This window comes from Kryptolebias marmoratus, linkage group LG10 (genome assembly GCF_001649575.2).
Source record: "Kryptolebias marmoratus isolate JLee-2015 linkage group LG10, ASM164957v2, whole genome shotgun sequence".
Lineage (NCBI taxonomy): Eukaryota > Metazoa > Chordata > Actinopteri > Cyprinodontiformes > Rivulidae > Kryptolebias > Kryptolebias marmoratus.
In genome coordinates this window covers 21,686,067-21,706,209 of record NC_051439.1, presented here as the reverse complement: position 1 = coordinate 21,706,209, position 20,143 = coordinate 21,686,067, and the positions used below count along the sequence as shown (strand labels likewise).

Genomic DNA, 20,143 nt, shown 5'->3' with positions numbered 1-20,143 from the left:
ACAGCAACAACCAACGGCTGCAGACCCAGAAACATTAAACATGGCGGACCCGCAGGCGGAGGCGCTCCGGAGGATTCCCAGGAGGGTTTTCCTCAACTGCCTCGACTCGCATTCATCCCGGAACATCGCTCAGGTACAGGTCCAGAGTTCGGCATCCGTCTCTGCGTGCGCGCGGTGTTGCTCACGCGGCTGTCCCCGTCGTGTCTCGTAGTTCCTGTGCGCGTGCGTGGTGGGAGCGGCCGATGAGGAGGAGCGGGACGAGGAGGAGGAGGCGGCGCACCCGGACCGAGCTGCGGCTTTCCAGGTGGTCGGAACCGTCTCTGGTCCATCCAATGGGGACAGGCCGCACGTGCACGAGGAATACTTCGTGAGTGACCTGATCCATTTACCTGTCCAGGTGTTTTAAAGAGCAAACTGATCCTTTTACCTGTCCAGGTGTTTTAAGGCGGGAACTGATCCATTTATATGTTCAGGTGTTTTAAAGAGCAAACTGATCCATTTACCTGTCCAGGTGTTTTTTAACGAAGGAACTGAGTTTGTTCTGCTTCTGAAGCTTCCTGGCAGAGCGGAACTGCTGTCAAAGCTGATGGAATGTCACGTTGTGATCTACAACATCAGCCAGGATGCTGAGCAGGTGGAGGAAGCTACCTGGGCGGTGACAGGTAACCTCTCACACCTCTCAGAGTCAGCTGTTTCACAGCCAGACGGTTTTGTTCTGATGAATAAAACCTGAACAGGTAACGATGTCTGTTGTGTGTCCTTCACAGCTCTCCATAACCAAATAGAGTCTTTTTCTGGACCGAAGCTCTTTATCCTCGTTTCCACGGTGATGACCTGGGCCTCCAGCAAACCTTTAGATCCCGTCAGTGAGCTGTGATTCTGATCCTCGCCACACGTTGAAGTAACCTCGTCTCACAGCAGAACGTGTGTTTTTTCTGGTGACAGAACGATCCGGAGCTTCCGTTCACCGACGAGATCTTCTGGAGCAGAAGAGCTCATCCCAGCTTCCAGCAGCACATCGACCTGGAGAAGAGGGTGGTCAAAATCGGCAAAAGTGTGCGTTTGTTTCTCAGTTGGGTTCTTTTTCCGTATCTGTGCAGCAGGTGTGTTTGACTGAGGGGCGTTCTGTGGGTTGTGCTTCCAGAACCGAGCCCTGCTCTCCACGTACGTGGTGGCATCGGGGCTGCAGTACGGGATGGGAGAGCACATCTTCCACCACTTCTTCAAGGTGACCACAAACGCACACCTGCATTCATCTGCTGCTCCAGCTCAGACAAACTGACAGGGAGCTGGACAAACAGCGCCACCTACTGGACACAATCTAAAACTGCAAAGGAACAAACCCCTGAAGATACTCCTGAAAACACTCACTGTTCCTCTATCTTCATGCTCAGACTCACATGATCAGATCGGTTTATTCCATAGTTTGTAATAAACGTGGTGTTTTGTAGAAATCGTGGCTGGGACAGGACAGGAGAATATCAGTGTTCGGAGACGGGCAGAACATCGTTCCGACGATCCACATCTGTGACCTGGCCAGGTGACTCCTCTGAGCAGATGTGAACAGATGTGCGAGGCTTCTGGAAGGACACGGGCGTGATGGCGGCGCGTGTTTTGTGTTTCAGAGTGCTGTGGAACGTGATCGAACATCAGCCTCAGCCGTATTACCTGCTGGCTGTGGACTCGTCCAACAACAGGATGGAGGAAATCGTGAAGGTGATGAAACTGATGACGAAATCTGATTTCTTTGATGTTACAGATACAAGTGTGTTTTCTCCACCAGGCCATCGCCTCAGCTCTGGGACCAGCAAAGATCCAGAAGAGACCATTTGAGGAGATCTATCTGATAAAGGACATGAGTGTAAGTTGTTCCCATTTAATCTGCTTTAACTGTCAGATGATTATTTATCTCAGATGGGATCAAACTCTGATCCAATGAGCTCCTGGATGATTGATTCTCTAATAAATCGCTCTGACAGGCGATGGAGATAGATTTCCTGCAGGTCAACCTCCGGATGGAGGCCGTCCACATCAAGAAGCTCTTCTCCATCAGCTGGCTGTCTGAGTTCGGTCTGGTGGACAACGTGGAGCTGGTGGTGGAGGAGTACCGGCAGAACCGGGGGCTGCTGGTGGGAACCGGACCCAGATTTAGAACCACATGTTTCTGTCACGGAGCTGTGCTGGAGCGGCCATGTTGTGTGTCTTCTGCAGCCCCTCCGGCTCTGTGTTCTGGGTCCTCCTGCGGTCGGGAAGAGCACAGTGTCCAGACGGATCTGTGAGCGCTACAAACTCCATCACATCAGGCTGAAGGACGCCGTCTCCGAGGCCGTCGCTCAGCTGGTGAGTCAGTTCACATTGATGCTTTAAACGTATTTTATTCAGCGTGTCTGCTCGACTCTGCGCTCTTCATTAACTGCAGGAAGAATTTGTGAAGAACTCTGATCCAGATGTGGACGACAAGGCAGCAGAGGCCCAGGATCTGCTCACCAGGCTGAAGGACAGAGAGGAGAACAACTTCGGTGTGCAGCTTTAACTCTGAGCTTTTATTTAATCAGGATGAGTTCGTTCTTCTCTCATCGTCAGTGAAGATTTAGAACCAGAGATCCAAATGTTCCAGACAGTAGATGATGCTCATGCTGTCCTGGTTTAAAAAAAACAAAAACAACTACTTATTTCTTCTTTTACATACCAGTAAAAAACAAAAATTATAAAATAAATAAATCCACTCATTAGTCCTAAAATTGAAAAGGTTATTTATTCTAATAACATGATTGTAATAGTTCCAAAACAACATTTTAGAGTTTCTTCTGACCAACTTTATTTTCTTTTAGGAAATATGAGCAAATCTAGAATCTGAAGCAGCATCACTCTGACAGAAATCTGCTATAGTTGTGTTTTTCATCGCATTCCATCATCTTCCTCTCAGTGACACTTGTTCATTTTTTCAGAAGAAGAATTTGTGCCCATGCATTCTGACATGTAACGGCATGTAACATTTTATCAGATTCTCCTTTTTATGAAGCTCCAAACATTTAATATCCTTCTCTGCCTCAGTGGTACCTTCACCGATCTGCAGGTCAGCCATGAACGTCGTCCTTCTGTCCACAGAACACGGCCATATTTCCACTTCCAGGTCATATTTTTGTGTTGACAACGCTGGTTTTCCAGGATTCTGTTGACGGTTGCACCTCCTGTTTTGTGTTTCAGAGGAGCAGCTGAAGGTGCTGAAGGATAAGTTGATGTCTAACCCTTGCAGAAACCAGGGTTTTGTTCTCGATGACTTCCCCAGCACATATGAAGAAGCCAAGGAGCTGTTCAGCGGTGAGACAGTGGCGCTGCTTCCAGCTGCAGACGTGTTTCTGTAACGTGTTCAGAGCTCAAATATGACTGTGTTTGCAGAGGACTCAGAAGGATTGCCTTCAAACAGCAGAAGGATCATGCCAGGTCTTTATTCTCTGCTCTTATTAAGCCTGGAAGGGTTTCAGCTGCTTCGGTAACAGCTTCCTGTGTTCCTGTGTCGGCTGCAGAGTTTGTTTTGTGTCTGGATGCGTCCGACTCGTTCCTAAGGGAGCGAGTGATCAGCCTGCCCGAGCGCCTGGTGCAGGAGCTGGACTATGAGCCGGAGCACTTCCTGCGGAGGCTGGCTGCCTACAGAGAGAGCAGCGCAGAGGAGGAGTCTGTCCTCAACTACTTCGTAGAGCTGGACATCCCCCCTCTGCACCTGAGTAATCAGCGGCTGAATCATGCTGCCGTTTATCTGCCGTGTTGGTTCCATCGTGTTTATAAATGTGTTCCAGACGCCACCAGCAGCGAGGAGCAGGACTGCTGGCTGCTGATGCAGAAGATCTTTGACACGGTGGGGCCCCCCAGGACCTACGGCCCCGACAGTCAGGAGGTGGAGGAGGAGGAGAGGAGGAAGGCTGAGGAGGAGCTGAGGAGAGAGGCCGAGCAGAGGGCGAAGGAGGAGCAGACGGAGGAGGAGGAGGCCAGGAGCAGGGCTACACGCTGGAAGGACTGGGTGGGTGAGCTGCAGCTCAGAAAACTGATTCCTGCCTGAAACATTTGATTCGGTTCAAACAAACAATCTGTAAAGGAATGCATATCGCCCGCCAGAGAAATGAGTTGCAGCTACTTTTGTCAAACCTTGAAAGTAACAATGATACAAGATCTTGAGTGATCTGTTAGAGCTTGGAGGATGTACTCGGTTATTGAGAGATATTTTGCTAACAGACAGACAGAGCTGACTCCAGTAACAGCAAAGTTTTAAACAAAATTATTTCCATCTCTGTTTGCAAAGATAGCTCAGCTGCTGTGGCCGTTTTGAATCAGGCCGACTCCAGAAGTTAACCAGTTGTACCCAACGACTGAAATCTGTTGAGTGATTGAGCAGATTTTGGTGCAGACGGTACAGACAAAGGAACACATGCAGCCGCAGCCAAAACCAGCATCATCTGCTCTCTGTGGGCGAGGATGGTGGTGACAGATCAGGGTTTGATCAGTGAGCAGCTCGCTGGGAAATCCTCAGTAAATATTTGATCATTTTCTAATAATGGGCCCATCTGCAGACTGTGGGTTTTCCTAGTTTCTGTTCGGACCAGTTTTTCTGAACCGAGTGTTTGCTGCGTGTCAGACTCAGAGTTTGGAGGCGGAGAGGCAGCAGGAGGAGCAGCAGCTGGAGGAGCAGACGGTCCTGATGAGGGGCTACCTGATGGAGCACGTGATGCCCACGCTGACCCGGGGTCTGCTCGAATGCTGCAGAACTCAGCCACCGAACCCGGTGGAGTTCCTGGTACTGCTCAGCCCAGCGTCTCAGTCATGTCTGTCCTCATGATTTCTGTCCTCATGATGCGTTTGTCTCATTCCAGGCAGAGTTCCTGTTCAAGAACAACCCCTTTGATTACCCAAAGTAGAGGAGTTATTGATTTTGATGCTCCTGAGCTCTGTGGAGATTAAACCTGGGATTAGCTCCGGGTTGTGAGTGGCTCATTCTGCCGGCCCCTGTTGGATTCGTTCACTGCTCTGTTCGCGCTCCTGTGTGCCGGCCACGACTTTTAAAACATCCCAAAAAGCACGTGAAAGTGTACACGAAGCAGGAAGCTCATTAGGAAGTTAATTTGCTTAATGAACTCCGGAGCAGACACGCTCTGGTCATAACGGCTTTGATTTGGCTTCAGATTTCCAGGAAGGATGAAATGTTTAGAAATAGCAGCTAATTTGCAGCTCTCTGGAGTTCCCACTCGCAGCTCCAAAGTGTTCATAATTGGCTGCAACAGAATCCCAAATAAAATAATTTTACTGGTTATAATCACCACGCAGGGAAATTAGTTGAGTTTACGTGTGAAACATTAAGACAAACAACGTGTCATAAAGTCACATTCTGTAATAAACATGTTGACACAATGTTCCTACAGCCTCGTGTGGGTTTCAGTTTGTTGCAATAATATTTAATTGTTCCAAGGGTGAGTAAATAAACAGCGTGGAACTTTTACAGAGCTCACAGCAGAAGCTTTGTTTCACTTTTTAAATTCAGGTAAAACTGTCACATTTCTGCTCTGCCTGTGTGTGATCGTTTAATGGTGATGTCTGCACAAATCACAAATCACTCAGAACAACAAATTGAAGGATTTTATTCCGTTGGTTCAGCAGGTGGAGCTTCTGTACAAATTAGAGAGTATTATTTAAATACTTTTTCTGTGTGCTTTAAAGCGCTCTTCTGCCTCGCATTAATTTAAATCAAGTTTTAAAACCTGATTTAATGAACTTTAATCAAAATGCCCATAACTGCAGTGGTGTCAGATTCTGTCCTTTACATCCAGTTACAAACAGCCCAGCGTACTTTATCGTCACTCGTCTTCTGCAGTTTACTTTGTTTCTAACCCCCCTGCATGACGGAGGTTCGGTGCAGGGGCCCGTCAGCCCGTCAGCCCGTCGGCTCCTGTCGGCGCTGCATGCTTCATGAAACCTTCCTCCGTTTCACCACAAGGTGTCAGTCTCAGATCATCTGTTAGCTGTGAGGCGCTCGGAAACCATCATCCTGGACGTGGTTGGAGGTCACAGAGGGTTTTACTTGGTGGAAAGCTGCTGTAAAATCCTGCTGATCCTCAGAGTTTTGGAGCTTATTATTTAGAATTACAAAGATATCCGAGCTAAAGCTGCGTCAGTCTCACCTCCAGCTTTTTAATGGATCACACCCTTCCTGCCGTAAAGGCCAAGGTGGACCAAACTGAACACAAAGAAACTTGTCGTCGACCTGTTGCTGCGACGTGTCAACCTCTGACATAATCCAGAGCCTTCCATCGGAGCTAATCGCCAGCGTGTGGACTGAATCCACCTTCACTGATGCTGGTCACTGCTTCCCAACTCAGCTTAATCCTCGGAGGAATCACACACACACACACACACACCCCATGGTTGTGATGCTGCATAGGGAGAATGTGTTTTGTTGCTAAGGAACAGTTTGTGCAGCATCCCAGCAGGAGTTCTCCTGAATATCATTCTGTCCTCCTCATTGTGGAAGACGACTCAATTTTTCTTTCTCTGTTAATATTTTCTCCTCTGATCGCTCCTCGAGGCCCAAACAAACAATTTCATTGATTAAAGCTGCCAACTAAACACCTCGCTGCTTTTAATGTGAATTTAAAAAAAACAACACAATGGGAAACAGAACTCGAAGTTTGAATGTTTTGTAAAGATGAAGTCTGAAAAAAGTGGATCATTAACATCGAAATATCACAAGAGCCTCAAACCTAAAGGTACATTTTTACCATAATCTGTTACAAATATAGTTATTAGGAATTTTTATTCATTTAAACCTGTCATGATAAGGTCATAAGCCTTTGTCACATTTGTGTTGTGGGTTTGACCAAATCTATATTTAAACAGAAGAATGTTGTTTTGTTTGTTAAACCTAAAAAGGCTCCAAAACTCAGACAGAAAACTAATTTTTAATTGAATCTTTAATCCTTTATTACAGCATCTTGTCACAAAGACACAACTTGTTCAGCTGAAGCATCTTTAACAGTTTTTGTTGCTCCTTCGGCTTCCTCTCCTGTCGTCTGTTTCCTGAAAGTTGGCAAAGCAGCATCGACCTCCTCCTCCTCCTCCTTATTTCCTCGGTTAACGAGCGGTCGTGTGTTCCTCCAACAAGCTGGCCAACTCAAAGGAGGAAGAGGAGCGGTGTGCTTCCTCCTCTCCTCTAATGACAGCTTGCAGAGCTCGTTCATCTTCCGAGCGCAGCATCCTGGATGTTACTGAGAGTTCAGCGGAGCCTTTTTTTGGCCACCAGACGATGATTTAAAATGATGCTTTGAGGCAAAGCTGGATGGATCTTCATGTTGGAGCAAACTCTCTAAAACTCTGAGTGTCCCTGTTCTTACTTTAAACATCATTTTGTTGAACTGTAACTGAACCTTTCGTCAACCTTTAACATTTGCAGCATCCGGAGCTTTATTCTCATGAACTAAAACCTGCAGAAAGGTTCAGTTTTGTGTAACGTGTAACTTCAAATTGCGTTAGATGCAGCCAAACGGCCACGCTTTGATAAAATATACACATTACATTTTTAAAGTCTTAAAGTTTGTGTTATGACTTACTCTTAGCTACTATCACTCCGAAATTTAGCCCAATATATGCAAAACTGACTGGATTACAGCCATTTTTTATTTGTAAATTAATCTGGCTGTTGTGGCCATTTTGAATCGAGTTGGATCCAAAATATAATCAGTTGTAGAGGTGCATCAAATAGTTATTTCCTGAAAGTTTCAATGAAATCCATCCACTAATTCATGAGATATTTTGCTAACAGGCACAGCTGTGTCCTTGCAGATAACAGGAAATGTTCCCATGTGTTCAAACGATCAGCCTCAGCTACTTCCAAACCAAAATGTAGCTCAGTATCTGTAAAACTGACTAAATTATAGGTATTTTTGTGTTTCAAGTTGTCTCCAAATATTAATGAGTTGTAGATGTACATCTAATAATTATTTTCTTCAAGTTTCATTAAAATCTGACCAGTGGTTCATGAATTATTTGATTAACAGACACAAGAACAAATATTACAGAATGGTGTTTTCTTTTCTTTCTGTTTTTGTTCCTCTCAGTTTGGTCATGAACTTCTGTGGTGTCAGTCTCGTTGTACTTTTAGCTCTTTTTGACCAGAAGACGGTTCTAACCATCAGAATAATTAACGAGCTGATGAAAGCAGGCAGCAGTGTCACATCGGTTTAAGGTTTTCAGGTTCCGGGGGTTTAGTTTGCCGCTTGTGATGGTGAAGTTCTGAACCCACGGAGAACCACCAGCCAAGCTGTGAGCTCGGAGAACGAACGTCATAAATCAAAGGTCTTCACTGCCTCCCAAAGACAGAGAGCACCCAGAGGACGCCACGAGGGGCGGATGGGCCCCCGCCGGGCCCCCGCCTCAGGACGGATGGATGGAGGGATCGTGTTGACAAGGGGGAAAGACAAAGAGGAGGAGGAGGAGGAGATGCAGCAGGGAGGCTGAGCGCGGCGGCCAGAAACTCATCAGAGAGTGGAAACACCTCCAACATCCCAGCAGCAGCAGGACGCTCGCACATCTGTGTGTGTGTGTGTGTGTGTGTGTGTGTGTGTGTGTGTGTGAGGCTGACGGATGGAAGCATCAACGGATGTTTGGTTCAACTCTTGTTCATCAGAACGTCAGAGGGTGATGAGGAGAAACTTCCACTCCGATCTCACCGAGCACGCTGAGATCAGATCTGAGTCACGGCCCGATCCCACGAACGGTGACCAGGAGGGCTTTCACGGCTGCTCGCCGCCGCGCAGACCGGAGGAGGCTCATCAGAACCCAGCTCAGAGGATAAACTGGCAGCTCTCAGCAGAACCGAAGGGTGATCTGCTCCTTTTCTCACTTCCGTCCAGCTGTCAGCACAATCTGAAAGCAACTTTGAAACGTCTCTGCAGAGAAAATGTTCATCAGGCTCGTTTCCATCAGAGCGGTCAGCAGGGGGCGCTAGCAACCAGAATCTAACAAATTACTGCTTTTTAACAAGAAGCAAAACACAAATAAAAGCAAAGTAACATAAAAAAGATCTGCAGGAAATCTTCTAAATTGTTTGTTTGAACCTTAAAATGCAGGAGAAAAACATTCTGATACGGAGTCAAAAGGAAGGAGTCGATGGTGCCTTCATGCACATAATTTGAGTTACAAAGGGTCTCAATTATGTCTCTGTTTGGTTGCAGTTTATTCTCTTTTGGTGTCTTCAAGCCAGTTATATTTTGGTTACAGGTCGCCTAAAGTTCTCACATTTCCTGACTCTTAGACACTAAAGCCAGCCTCTCACTGGGCTGCAGGTTAGTGAGCAACGTTTGAGAGGGAGTCTCCAAAATGTCTCAAAATGTTTGTGAGGGTTGTCAGTTTCCTCACGTTAGTCACAGAGGTTAATAACAGGATCTGTATTATCACTGGAATTTGGAGCATGTTTAAATTTGTGCAACATATTTTCTTGCAGAGTTGTCAGAAGTGTCTCAAACTCATCTCCAGCTCTTCTGGTTTCATTTCTGTAACTAGTTCTCCTCTGAAAACAACAACATGAGGTATAAAAACCCTGCTGATGATAAATTATTTTTTAAATCCACCTGTCTTCATCCCATAAGTGTACTCCAGTAGGTTAAATCATAAATGTGGGGGCAGCTGCCAAGGTGGGCACCAAATGAGCCGAGGAGGGTCCGATGTGGTCGACAGTGGACAGTAAAATAATGTGCAGAACCCAGAATACAGTTCTGCACGGCATGCATGCCTTGCAAGTATTTTGAGACATTTTGGAAATGTTGTTTAGAATTTGTGGCCAAAGGTTTGTTCCCGGTGAGGTTCAGGCTTTAAGGAGAGCTGCTCATGTGTTTTTAGAGGAAATAACCAGGCCTGAACAACGATCACACATCTCCTCTGACTGGATACATGAGATGATTTCAGATGGAAGGAATTTCTCGCTGGTTCTTTTTTTTTTTTTTGGACACGTTCTGCTCTTGTTTTGTCTTGATATTCAGCTTTAGGTTTTAACAAACCGTGAGTGACAGCTGATCAAGATGCTGTTACCATAGTAACAGTACAAACATCAGCGAAGCCAACAGGAAGTCGTGTTTGAGGTGTTGTAGAAGGCTGAGGACAGGCTTGTCCAGGTGGACGGGGGTTGTCTTCATTTGGAGGTGCTGAGTTCTTCATCAGGACCGTCATCAGACCTCAGACGTTCAGATCAGAGGCACTTGGACACTCCTGTGTGGTTTCTGAGAAGCTCAGGGTTCTGCTGGGTCTCTGTTTGGAGGCGGCTGGCGTTGGCGCTGCAGCGCTGGGCAATCTCCGCCCGCAGCCTCGTCTGAGTGTCCGTCAGAAACTCGTCCTGTTGGTCACACACATCCACACAGTCACTGCAGGTTTAACAGCAGGCGACACACACAGCTTTACTTCGACAATTACAGCTTAAAGACGAGAACTGACGAGGACAATATTAAAGTGAGGAAACTGGTGCAGCCTTTCAAAATAAAAGTCTTAAGCCACTCTTTTGAGACACGTTTTCTCAGAGTACAGCTGCAGTCTGACTCCCTCCTCCTCCGTGGCGGTCTGCAGCAGAGCAGTTAATAAAGAGATTGATTATCGGCCTGTCAGGAAGTGACAGTTGGACAGGGCTGCTCTGCGTGAATGACAGAGGGCATGCTCACCACGCAGCAGCCAACCTGACGCACACACACACACACACACACACCGAGGCTCTGCCAACACGGAGGGGAGGTGAGACAGAGGAGGATGAGGAGGGTGAGGGAGGCTGGATGGGTGAGAGGCGAGCATGTGGAGAACAGAAACTCAACCTTCTGCTGGTGGAAGACGTGTGTGTGTGTGTGTGTGTGTGTGTGAAGGTGGTAATGTTGTGGGGGGAGAGGAGGAGAGGGGGGTCAGAGTTCACAGTCACCACCTTCTGCTGAAAGAGAAGCCAGATCCTGAAGCCAAACGGGTCAGAGAAGGTTCAGGAGCACACCTCCACACACACACACACACACACACTTCAAACCAACAAACTGGCTGAGTTATGATCTGTTTCTTCTGAGCGTCTGAACGCAGCCCGGTGGTTCTGCTTCAGAAGCAGCAGGTCAGTGAGGTTTTTTTTCAGCCCGTTTGAGGCGGTTCTGACAGCCGGGTCGGGTCGCTGCTCAGCAGAAACAAGACTTCGGATTTAAAGACCGCTGAAAGGTTTTACTGCACAGATTTGATTTTAAAGTCTTTGAAGTCTAAATTGGAGAAGAGTCTGCTGCATAAATCATTAAAACAGATTTCACTGATTATCTTTGCAGCTTTTTTCATTAACCACATTTTTCTGCAAACAAATTGTAATTACTCTTTAATTCTGAAAACATAATTTAAAAGCTTTACCTTCATTTAAAGTTAAACGTGTCTGCTTCTGTTAAAGTAAACTAAACCTGCAGACGGAACAGAACTAAAAACCCGTGATGAAGAACCCATCTCATCTTCCCGATGTCAAACATTCAGCGTGTGTTCATTTGCTGCTGATGTCACAGTTTACCAACGAGATTTTTAAAAAATCAAGCATCAAGCTCTCCTCGCTGGGAGAGAATAAAACCCTCAGATCGTATAAAAACTTTATCTGGATCTGAAGCATCTAAAGACAAAACTGCGTAAAACATTTCCAACTAAAGTCCATCTTCTGCACTGATGGAGTTTCAGGCTGTTTTAAAACAACCTGGAGGCTGAAATATCGTTTAAGATCTTCCTTTTTAACATGTGAGTGTGCTACGTTTATAAAGCTTTTTTTATTATTATTTACTTTAATTAAAAGACATAAATAAAAGCAAACGGTGCAGGATCAGAGTGTGCACACAAACTGGTGTTTAAACAGGAAACTGTCTCTTCTGACAACTTCTCCTTACATTTTCTGATTTTCTCTCACTGAATGTTAGTTTTCTAACCTCCTGCAGTAGATGTTGTGTTTAGAGCTGCTTTTTAAAGAAATTTTAAAAGTTTTTGCTCTGATCCCAGACTTGAGACCTTTATGCCAGGATTATTTTCCCCTTTAAAGTAATATTTTTAAATCAAACAGCTGATCTGTAACAACATCAGATTTATCTGTCAGAACAGATGCTGCCTTGAATTTAATTTCAAAATAAAAGTTACAGAAAGTCTGCCTGCTTGGAGCATTTTAACTCAGGAAGCTTCAGTGCTTCTGTGTGAGGAGCTGCAGAGGAGGAACTTTTTACTCCACTTCATCCCTGTTGGCTGCAGGACTGGGTCACATGACCTCAGGTCTCAGGTGGTTTGTGAAGCCTGGACTCAAACGCTGCTGCACCTTCATCGATCTGCAGGAGTGTTTCAGTGGTTAATGTTACCCCCCCTCACTGCTCAGGAAGTGAACAACACTCATAATCAGACAAACTAAATCCCACAAGTTCAGGTTGTTGGCGTCTCAGTGTGTGTGAGGAAGACGAGGACATGGAGGGATGACGAAGAAAGATAACAGCAGAAATTCTCTGATAATTGGAGCCTTAAAAGCAGCTCATTTTTAACGATGTCACCACGACGGCTCGATGACAATTAATCTGTTTGCGGCTGCTTCCTGGCATCTGTGCCAATTACTTTTTATGCTAATGTATGTAAATGACACCTCAGATGCCAGTCGAGAGCATCATGCGTGTGGCGTTTTCTGTTTTTTAAAAAAAAATCATATTGTTGAGGCTGATCAACAAAATCTGAATGTGTGGAAACTTCTGAGCATCATGATGGGCTTCATTTTGTTCAGATTTATTAATAAAACACACTTTTATACAAATAAGTAACTAGACGGTTTGTGCAAATGGGATAAAAAGATATTAAAAAATATATAAAACATATAAGAGGTGTTTTTTTTAATTAAGGAAATGCGAAAAGTCTTTTATTTTGTAAGCAAATCTAATTTATTACTATTTGTTCACAGTATTACTAAAGTCCTCCACAGTTTTTGGAACATTTGGCTCAATTATTCATATTTAAATTAAAAAAGAAAAGAAAAATTTAACAAGTCAGCACATTTTTGTAGTTTATTTGGTTAAAAAAGGAAACATTTTTCAGGAACAACTTGTTCCTAATAAAAAGGGTTCAGCAGCAGCTGGAAACATCTGCAGGAAATTTAAGATGTGGACATTTTAAAAGAATGAAAATTAAATGAAGAACTGCTGTGTGGCCTCAGCACAGAAACAAATGATGATAATAAAAAAATTATCCCAGAGTTTGAATATTTGTTTACATCTGAAGCTGCAGACTATTTTATTAATCACTTCCTGTTGGTGCTGTTCGTGTTTTAGAGCGGTTAAAAAATCTCGAAACGCCGCAGAAATCAAAACAAAATGAATCTTATGGATAAAATAAAGCAGTTAAAGCTTATTTATCTGCAGGATGTAATTAAAACAAAAACTACATACTGGATTTCTGAGCTGAAACAAATTTTGATAAAAGCAACTTCATTTGAAATGAAATAAAGCAGCTAAAAGATAAAACAAAACAAAACAAACAAAAAACCTAAATATGAGAAAATCAGTTCTGATTAGAAAACTGTTGTTTCTGCAGATTTTTTTTTCTTTCTTTTCAAAAAATGTTTTAATTTTACTCTGGATGCTTCAGAATAGAAACACATGACTACATAAAAACAGCCGGGCATCATGGGTAATGTAGTCCTTCAAACTCAGCAAACTTTCCTCTGATGTGACTTTCCTTTAAGACATTTAAATGTTTAGTTTTATTAGTTTTAAATCAGTTCTGAGTAAAAACACAAACTGTATTTGTTGTTTTTATAGATATAAGGACACAAATCTTTGTTAAAACCTTTAATAACAGAAACAGCTGAATTTAAAGGTTGTTTAGGTGAAATTCCTCCTTTTAGCTCCAGATTCTCTGATTATTGGAAGTTTTTTATCTACATGAGCTGACTGCATTAAGTTCTCTTTACAGGCTTTAAGATTTAATCAAATGTTTTTATTTCTTTGGTTTTCTTTAGTTTTGATGCTGATTGTTGGAAGTAAAGTGTGACAGTCCAAACATGAACAAGTTTAATTTATAAACCTGTATCTGATCTAAAAACTTCTGATTGTAAATGTTCTGAACATTCAGCTCCTCGGTGAAAACCTCAATGTTATTTTTTGTTTCTGGCGGTTTCCTCCGCAGCGTTCTGCCTCTCAGACTGAAGATGTCACTGTTGGATTCCAAATATCCCGTTTCCTCCTCGACACACAAAGCCGTGCTCAATTTGTTTAATGTGAAGTTTTGACAATGCAAAGAGAACAACAAAGACAAAAATCTATTAATCTGGCTGAGTGATCTTTAATGAAAAAACCTAAATTATGCGTTTGAGTTTATTTGTTGAACATTAACTGAATATAATCTGTGCTTCTCAATATAAATATAACTTATTTTTCCTCCTTTTTGTTCCTGTTTTTCTTTAAACCATAAAGCTATGAAGAGAATGGGACAAAAAACAACTAAAAAAATAAAATAAAATGTTAATGCCGTTCTGAGGCTTGTTTTTAGGAACAACACACACACTCATGTTTCAGGTGTTTTTATGTTTTTATGAACTACAAACTGAATGTTTCGGCTTGAAAAGACAAATGAAATAAACTGAAACAAGCAGCTAAAATATAAAAACTGTTTGAATATTTCTGCTCCTGTTTGTTCCTGAGATTCGCGGAGATTTGAGCTCTTTAATTCTGCCGCAGCCGCCGCTCGGCTCCTGGCTGCTAACGCTGCTGAACGAGCTGACGGAGTCGAAGCGAAACATCCGAACCAGATCAGGACAAATACGGACGTTTGATTTACGTATAAAATGGCGGAGGAACTCAAATCAGCGCTTGAACGACAGCTGTGTGACAGAAGCAGCTGCTGTCGTGTGGAGAGGCTCCTAAATACTAAATAATGTTGAGTTTAATCTTTCATTTTCAGAATAAACTGAAGAATGGCTCTATCTGCTGTAAATCAGGAAATAAATCTTTAAATCCTTTAATTTGCCTTAACTTGTATTTGATTTAAACAGACCATAATCCTGACCAAAACTTTTAACCTTGTTGAAGAAAAAAAAAAATCTAAACATTAATGAAACCGATTATAGTCAGAAGATTTCTGTGTAACAAAATAATCAGGGATTTCAGGATAATTTAGTCAGAAAAGTATAGATATTAGAATAAATATGTAAAGTATAATTGTCATTTTAAGTCAAATTTAAAATGAACTAAATTAAAATGCATTTACTGTTCAGACAAAATCAAAGAGAATTAGATCCTAACTGAATCAACTTTTCTGCAGATTCCTAAACGTGTGAGTGTGTGTTTGGTTAACGAGCGATCTGTCAGACGTTAACGAGCTCCTGCAGCTGATTGACAGGAAACCAGAGAGCCGTCAGCTGAAACAAGGAAAACGTCTTAGTTGTTGCCATCACACGGATGAAATAAAGACAAACAACCAGGGAGACCAGGGGACGATGTCCACCCAGAAAAGCCAAACGTAAAGCAACTCTACGACCGACGAGAAGACAGGCGGCCGGATGTTGGAGGAAGATTTTCAGGATGATAATGATCCTGTCCGCAGAGCAAAGAGGGTTCAAACTTTGCTTTAGGAAACTCAGCAAAGAGTCTGAATGTTTCTGGAAACAAAAACGCTCCACGACAAGGCTCCGTCCTGCAGATCTGATCTGTCAGCTGCTGCAGGATGGAGACGATCGCGTTCACTGACTGGGACTTCCTCTTCAGGGATGTTGTGTTGCATGTTTGTGAAAGCAGATTAAAGCACTTTGACTCCACCTGACCCCCCCTCCCTGCTCTCTGTAACTTTCTAATCCTTCTCTTCAGCAGCAGCATGGGAACGCGAACACTCCTCCGTGAGATTACAGAAAGCCCTGGGCTGCTGATTATCTGAGGAGACCACTGCAGAGACCCCCGGCCAGCAGCACTTTTAACTCTGGTTAATTGATCTTCACACTTTTACAAGTGCCCCCCCACCCCCCTAAAAACAAGAACATCAACACAGTTTTTGTTTTGGCTGCAGGAGAGTATTTTCTGTCTTTGCTGGATGTTGTTGATGTTGATAGTGTTTGTCTGTTTCATCCAATTGACTGCAGGTTGGGATTGGTCTGTTGGGTGGGGGGTGAGTCTCACCTCCCTAACGGTTCAGTCTTAGTGCTCAGATTTTAGATTTTTACTTTAGTTACAGGGTATGTAGCTTCATATTACAGCCTGCTCCCTGCAGGTACCAGGTAAGTACTGGGCCGCTACCAAAACTTAAATCTTTGTTTACTGGTTTTAACTTTTATTTAATAAACACATATTCAAAAAAAGAAGGAATGTCAGTGTGCAAAGGGCAAAGAAGCAAACCTACGCTGGACATCCAGGATCTTTGGACAAGTACTGTGCAGAAAAGAAGCCTGATGTGAACTTGGTCTGGGACGGACCATCACACAGTCCTCAGATGGGTCAGTGTTCCAGATCTTTGTTGGAAGAAATGGATGCCATGTAGTCCGGATCAAATGGGAAAAGAAGCCTTCGGACCAGTTCTGTGATGGTTTGGATCAGTTTTCTGTGATGGCAGAATGTTCAGCAACATCTGCTGCCTTTAAGACCTTTTCTCCTCCTGAGATGTGTGTGAATTTTTCACCAAGACGATGTCAACCTACATTCTGCTGACAATCCAAAGCTGAGGAACAAGAGGGGACGGGTTCTAGACCGGCCTGTCCCCAAAAGAAAAATATAAAATGAGATGAGGATGACCCTGCACTGATAGACAAAGTGCCACCATCTGACTCATTATATTCCTAATATGTCAGTTTTTGGATGAACTCTAGCCTCTGTTCTGCATTGACCAGCCGACTCTGGACACTGAATCTTTGTTTCAGTAAAGGTGAATTGGGGGACAGCTGCAATGAAGCCTAAACTCCAGAGCCTGACATCCACTGGCTTCCTGTCAGAGCTTTAATAAGACATCTAGCGGCGCAGAGCATCATGGGGAATGCCAGGTCACGAGTGTTCGGTGCCAACATTGCCCAGAACCACTAGAAGCGCAGAGGAGTGTTTGGGAGGGATGTCTCTGACCTCTCCAGCAGAGCGAGGAGTGGTTGGCATCTGTTTTAATAAGGCTGCCCACTCCCCAAGCTGTGGATGGGCTGTCTGTACCAGAGGGAAGGTGTCAGAGGTAACAGCTGGCTGCGGCCGCGGCGTCACGGTCGTGGCGTGACCACAGATTTATTAGCAGCATCCAGGACTCCAGCTGATCCTCTCCCAGGGTCCCTGTCACGCTGACGTCTTCATCACTAAGCTGAGCAGACAGTTTCGGCCTGCCAGCCAGAGGAAGTGACAACAAATCCAATTACCTCCCCTCCATGGTACCCGGTCCAGGCTGAGGTTTGAGGAGGGGGGGCCTGAGATGGTGAGGACTTTCAGTTTGTCCAGAGGTTCAGGATGGAAAGGTAGGCGGGTCAGACAGAACCACAAACCTGGTCGGAGACACGCTGACCGCCTGCTGAGGGGATTCAGGATATGGACCAAGGTTGCAACATTTCAGGACCAGTTTCTGCAAACTGTCTGTCATATTTTCTGTGCAAAATAAAATCTCAGCATCATGGCTCAGCTTTCACATTGCATTTTTGCAGAAAATGCATTTTTTCTAGTTTGTCTTCGGCATCGTTTTCACATCCTGCTTTACATTTAATTCCTTTTGAAGTTAAAGTTACTGAGTTTAAATATTCCTTTGAGTCTTCTTTCAAATCAAAGTGTATTTTGTGTTTTATTGAGTGTGTCTTTGTTTCGTTGGTCTCTCCTCATCCAGCTGAGCATCCAAACTTTAACTGCTTCCTGCTGAAGAACATGCCACGTGAAGTTTGATACTGATCTGTGATCAGCTCTGATGGCCTCCGGAGGAGGATGTTTTCCTTCACTCGGTTTCTCCTGAACTCTAAACTCTGCTGAATAAAGTCTCAGAGTTTCGCTCTCAGTCGCTGACTTTGGCGACCAACCAGACGATCGTTCAGTACTTCCTCCCCTGACATCCCTCCACTCCGGGACGGGATGATCGATTCAGGGGAGCACAGGAAGCTCAGGAGTTTGGGATTGTATGCTCAGGGAGCTGGAAGGGCTCTCACTTTTGAAGGTGGTTGAAGTCCTGCCAAAAATATTTCATATTCACAGTTAAATATTCAGTGCGCATGGTGGACGGGGCAATTTCTGCAGTCAGCCCGCCATTCAGAAGTGAAAGGGATGTGGCTTGTGGATGAAGGCAGAGAGGGAGACATGCACAGGCCTTCATGGTAGTCAGATGAGAGGCTGCCAGCTGCTGATGGGTGACTGTTTGAGCGTGGCGCCTCAGGACATGCCCGCTGGAAGCCGATGCGATCCGATACCCCCACTTCTGCCGGGCTTATATACATACGCCCCCCTCTCTTATGCATAAGAGGCCCATATCAGTTGCAGAAGTTTCAGTGTTTTGGTCATTATGCCAAGTTGTTTGAGCGAGCGTGTTGCATGTCTGAGAGGGGAATGTGGACTTACTGGGCTATGACCACTGAGAAAAGCCTCCTCTGCATAAAACCACTGTGTGGCTTGGCAAAAATGCTGAAGCCGGTGAGTGAAGAGAAAAATTAAAAAAACTTAGTTTGATAAAGTTCAAGTCCACACAAACTTAAAGCCCTCGTCCTCACTCTGAACTCTATAAATACGGCTGTGTTTAAGGTTTGCAGTCGCTTTGAAATAAAATTGAATCACGTTGAATGAATTCACTCAGTGTTTCACCTCGAATAGTTTATAAATAAAACAGTAAACCTCTGTTTTCGCTTGATATGTTGGCCATTTTGTGAGCCACTCATGCTAACACGCCACAACCGCTCATGCATGCGCTGCAGTTTTTCTCCTGGACAGTAGGGGTCACTACTGAGAAAACAAAACCACAGATTTACCTCCTTGATGTTTGTTGCAACATATACAATGATTTACCTCCTCAGGGTCTGTTCCTCCCCCTGCAGCGGTTTTTTGTTTCTTCAAGCGTGACAAAATAAAATTTTAAAAATCATCAGGTGCAAAATTTGCCAAAACCAAATCAAGGTGCACCAGGTACTGATGTACTGCCAGTCAGAAGCCTAAAAACAGCAGCCATAAAATAAGCTTAGCTGAGTCACACCTCCAGCCTTATTATAGCATCACAGACTCGTCTGTTTAATCACGACAGATTTTTCTTTCTGTAATTTATTCAGGTATTTATTGTAACATAGTTTTTGATTATTGTTGGAATAAACTTTGATGGTTCACCTCAAAAAGATCCTCCAGTTGTTGGAGTCTCTCAGTGAAAGAGCCTAAAAAAATGTCTCAAACGTCTGCAGACATCTTGAACCTTTCTGTCCAACCTGTGTCCATGAACTCTGAAGTGCTTTTTTTGACACCTGCACGAGACTGCAGTGGAAATTTAACCTATTTTCTTGCAATTTTGGTTTGCCAACTAGTCTTTAAAAGTCCCAGCCCAGTGTGATAGCAACTAAACCAGCCGCTCGTTTTTCAGGAGGCTGAGCTGAACAAAAAGCAGAATATGAGACTGTGACATCATCACGTCCAGGAAGGAAATGCTGGACACCAAAGGAGTCACTTCAGAAACTCCATCTTAGGCTCTTTTATGGATGACACAGGTCACACTTCTTGGGGAGTTTGTGATCAAAGAGCTTCACTTTGCTTCGTATCAGAACCAGGCGGTCCATCAGAACCGGCTCCTCTCACCCCAGGCCTCGCTCTGAACCCTCCCACCTCCGTCCGACTCCTCCCCTGACTTCACATCTAAGTGATTACACCCCCAATGCCGAACCTCACACACAAACACACACTCAGGCGCACACTCGGCGCTCAGAGGGGCTAATTAAAGCTTTAATATGCAAATGAGAGCCGCAGTAAATTACACAGCTGGCAAATATGCCTGTTTTTGCCTGAAAATACATCAGGAGTGCAGCGAGGAGTGTGTTGCTGCAGTTGTTGTTGTGTTTGCACAGAGACAGGGGATCGCCCCCCTTCCCTTCAGCTATTCCACCCCCAGACTCCCCTCGCCTACTGCAGAGACTCATCCAGATCTGTCCCTGTTAGAGGTATCAGGAGGAAAACTGCAGATTTGTGATGTGGGG

The 20,143-nt window shown here is 44.3% G+C and overlaps 2 protein-coding genes across 3 annotated transcripts in view; one reads left to right on the top strand and one right to left on the bottom strand.

The window, feature by feature from the left end:
• Positions 1 to 17: 17 nt before the first annotated feature.
• Positions 18 to 5,390, top strand: ak7b (adenylate kinase 7b). Of its 2 annotated transcripts, XM_017431671.3 has the most exons (18): positions 18 to 133; positions 212 to 367; positions 554 to 662; positions 768 to 862; positions 946 to 1,056; positions 1,145 to 1,228; positions 1,452 to 1,540; positions 1,626 to 1,716; positions 1,784 to 1,861; positions 1,980 to 2,129; positions 2,212 to 2,340; positions 2,420 to 2,519; positions 3,208 to 3,321; positions 3,400 to 3,444; positions 3,528 to 3,725; positions 3,798 to 4,018; positions 4,631 to 4,789; positions 4,866 to 5,390. In XM_017431671.3, the coding sequence occupies exons 1-18, from the start codon at positions 41 to 43 to the stop codon at positions 4,908 to 4,910; spliced, it is 2,067 nt and encodes a 688-aa protein (XP_017287160.1). In that variant the 5' UTR covers positions 18 to 40; the 3' UTR covers positions 4,911 to 5,390. The 2 variants fall into 2 exon arrangements, with proteins under 2 accessions (XP_017287160.1, XP_024865239.1); XM_025009471.2 differs by having other exon boundaries at positions 3,528 to 4,018.
• A 4,767-nt stretch (positions 5,391 to 10,157) lies between these two features.
• Positions 10,158 to 20,143, bottom strand: part of si:dkey-288a3.2 (protein phosphatase 1 regulatory subunit 37) — a 34,458-nt gene continuing 24,472 nt past the window's right edge. The window contains exon 11 of the mRNA XM_037977760.1: positions 10,158 to 10,369. Within this exon, the coding sequence (XP_037833688.1) occupies positions 10,226 to 10,369 (144 nt within the window). The 3' untranslated portion in view covers positions 10,158 to 10,225. The remainder of the gene's footprint in view (positions 10,370 to 20,143) is intronic.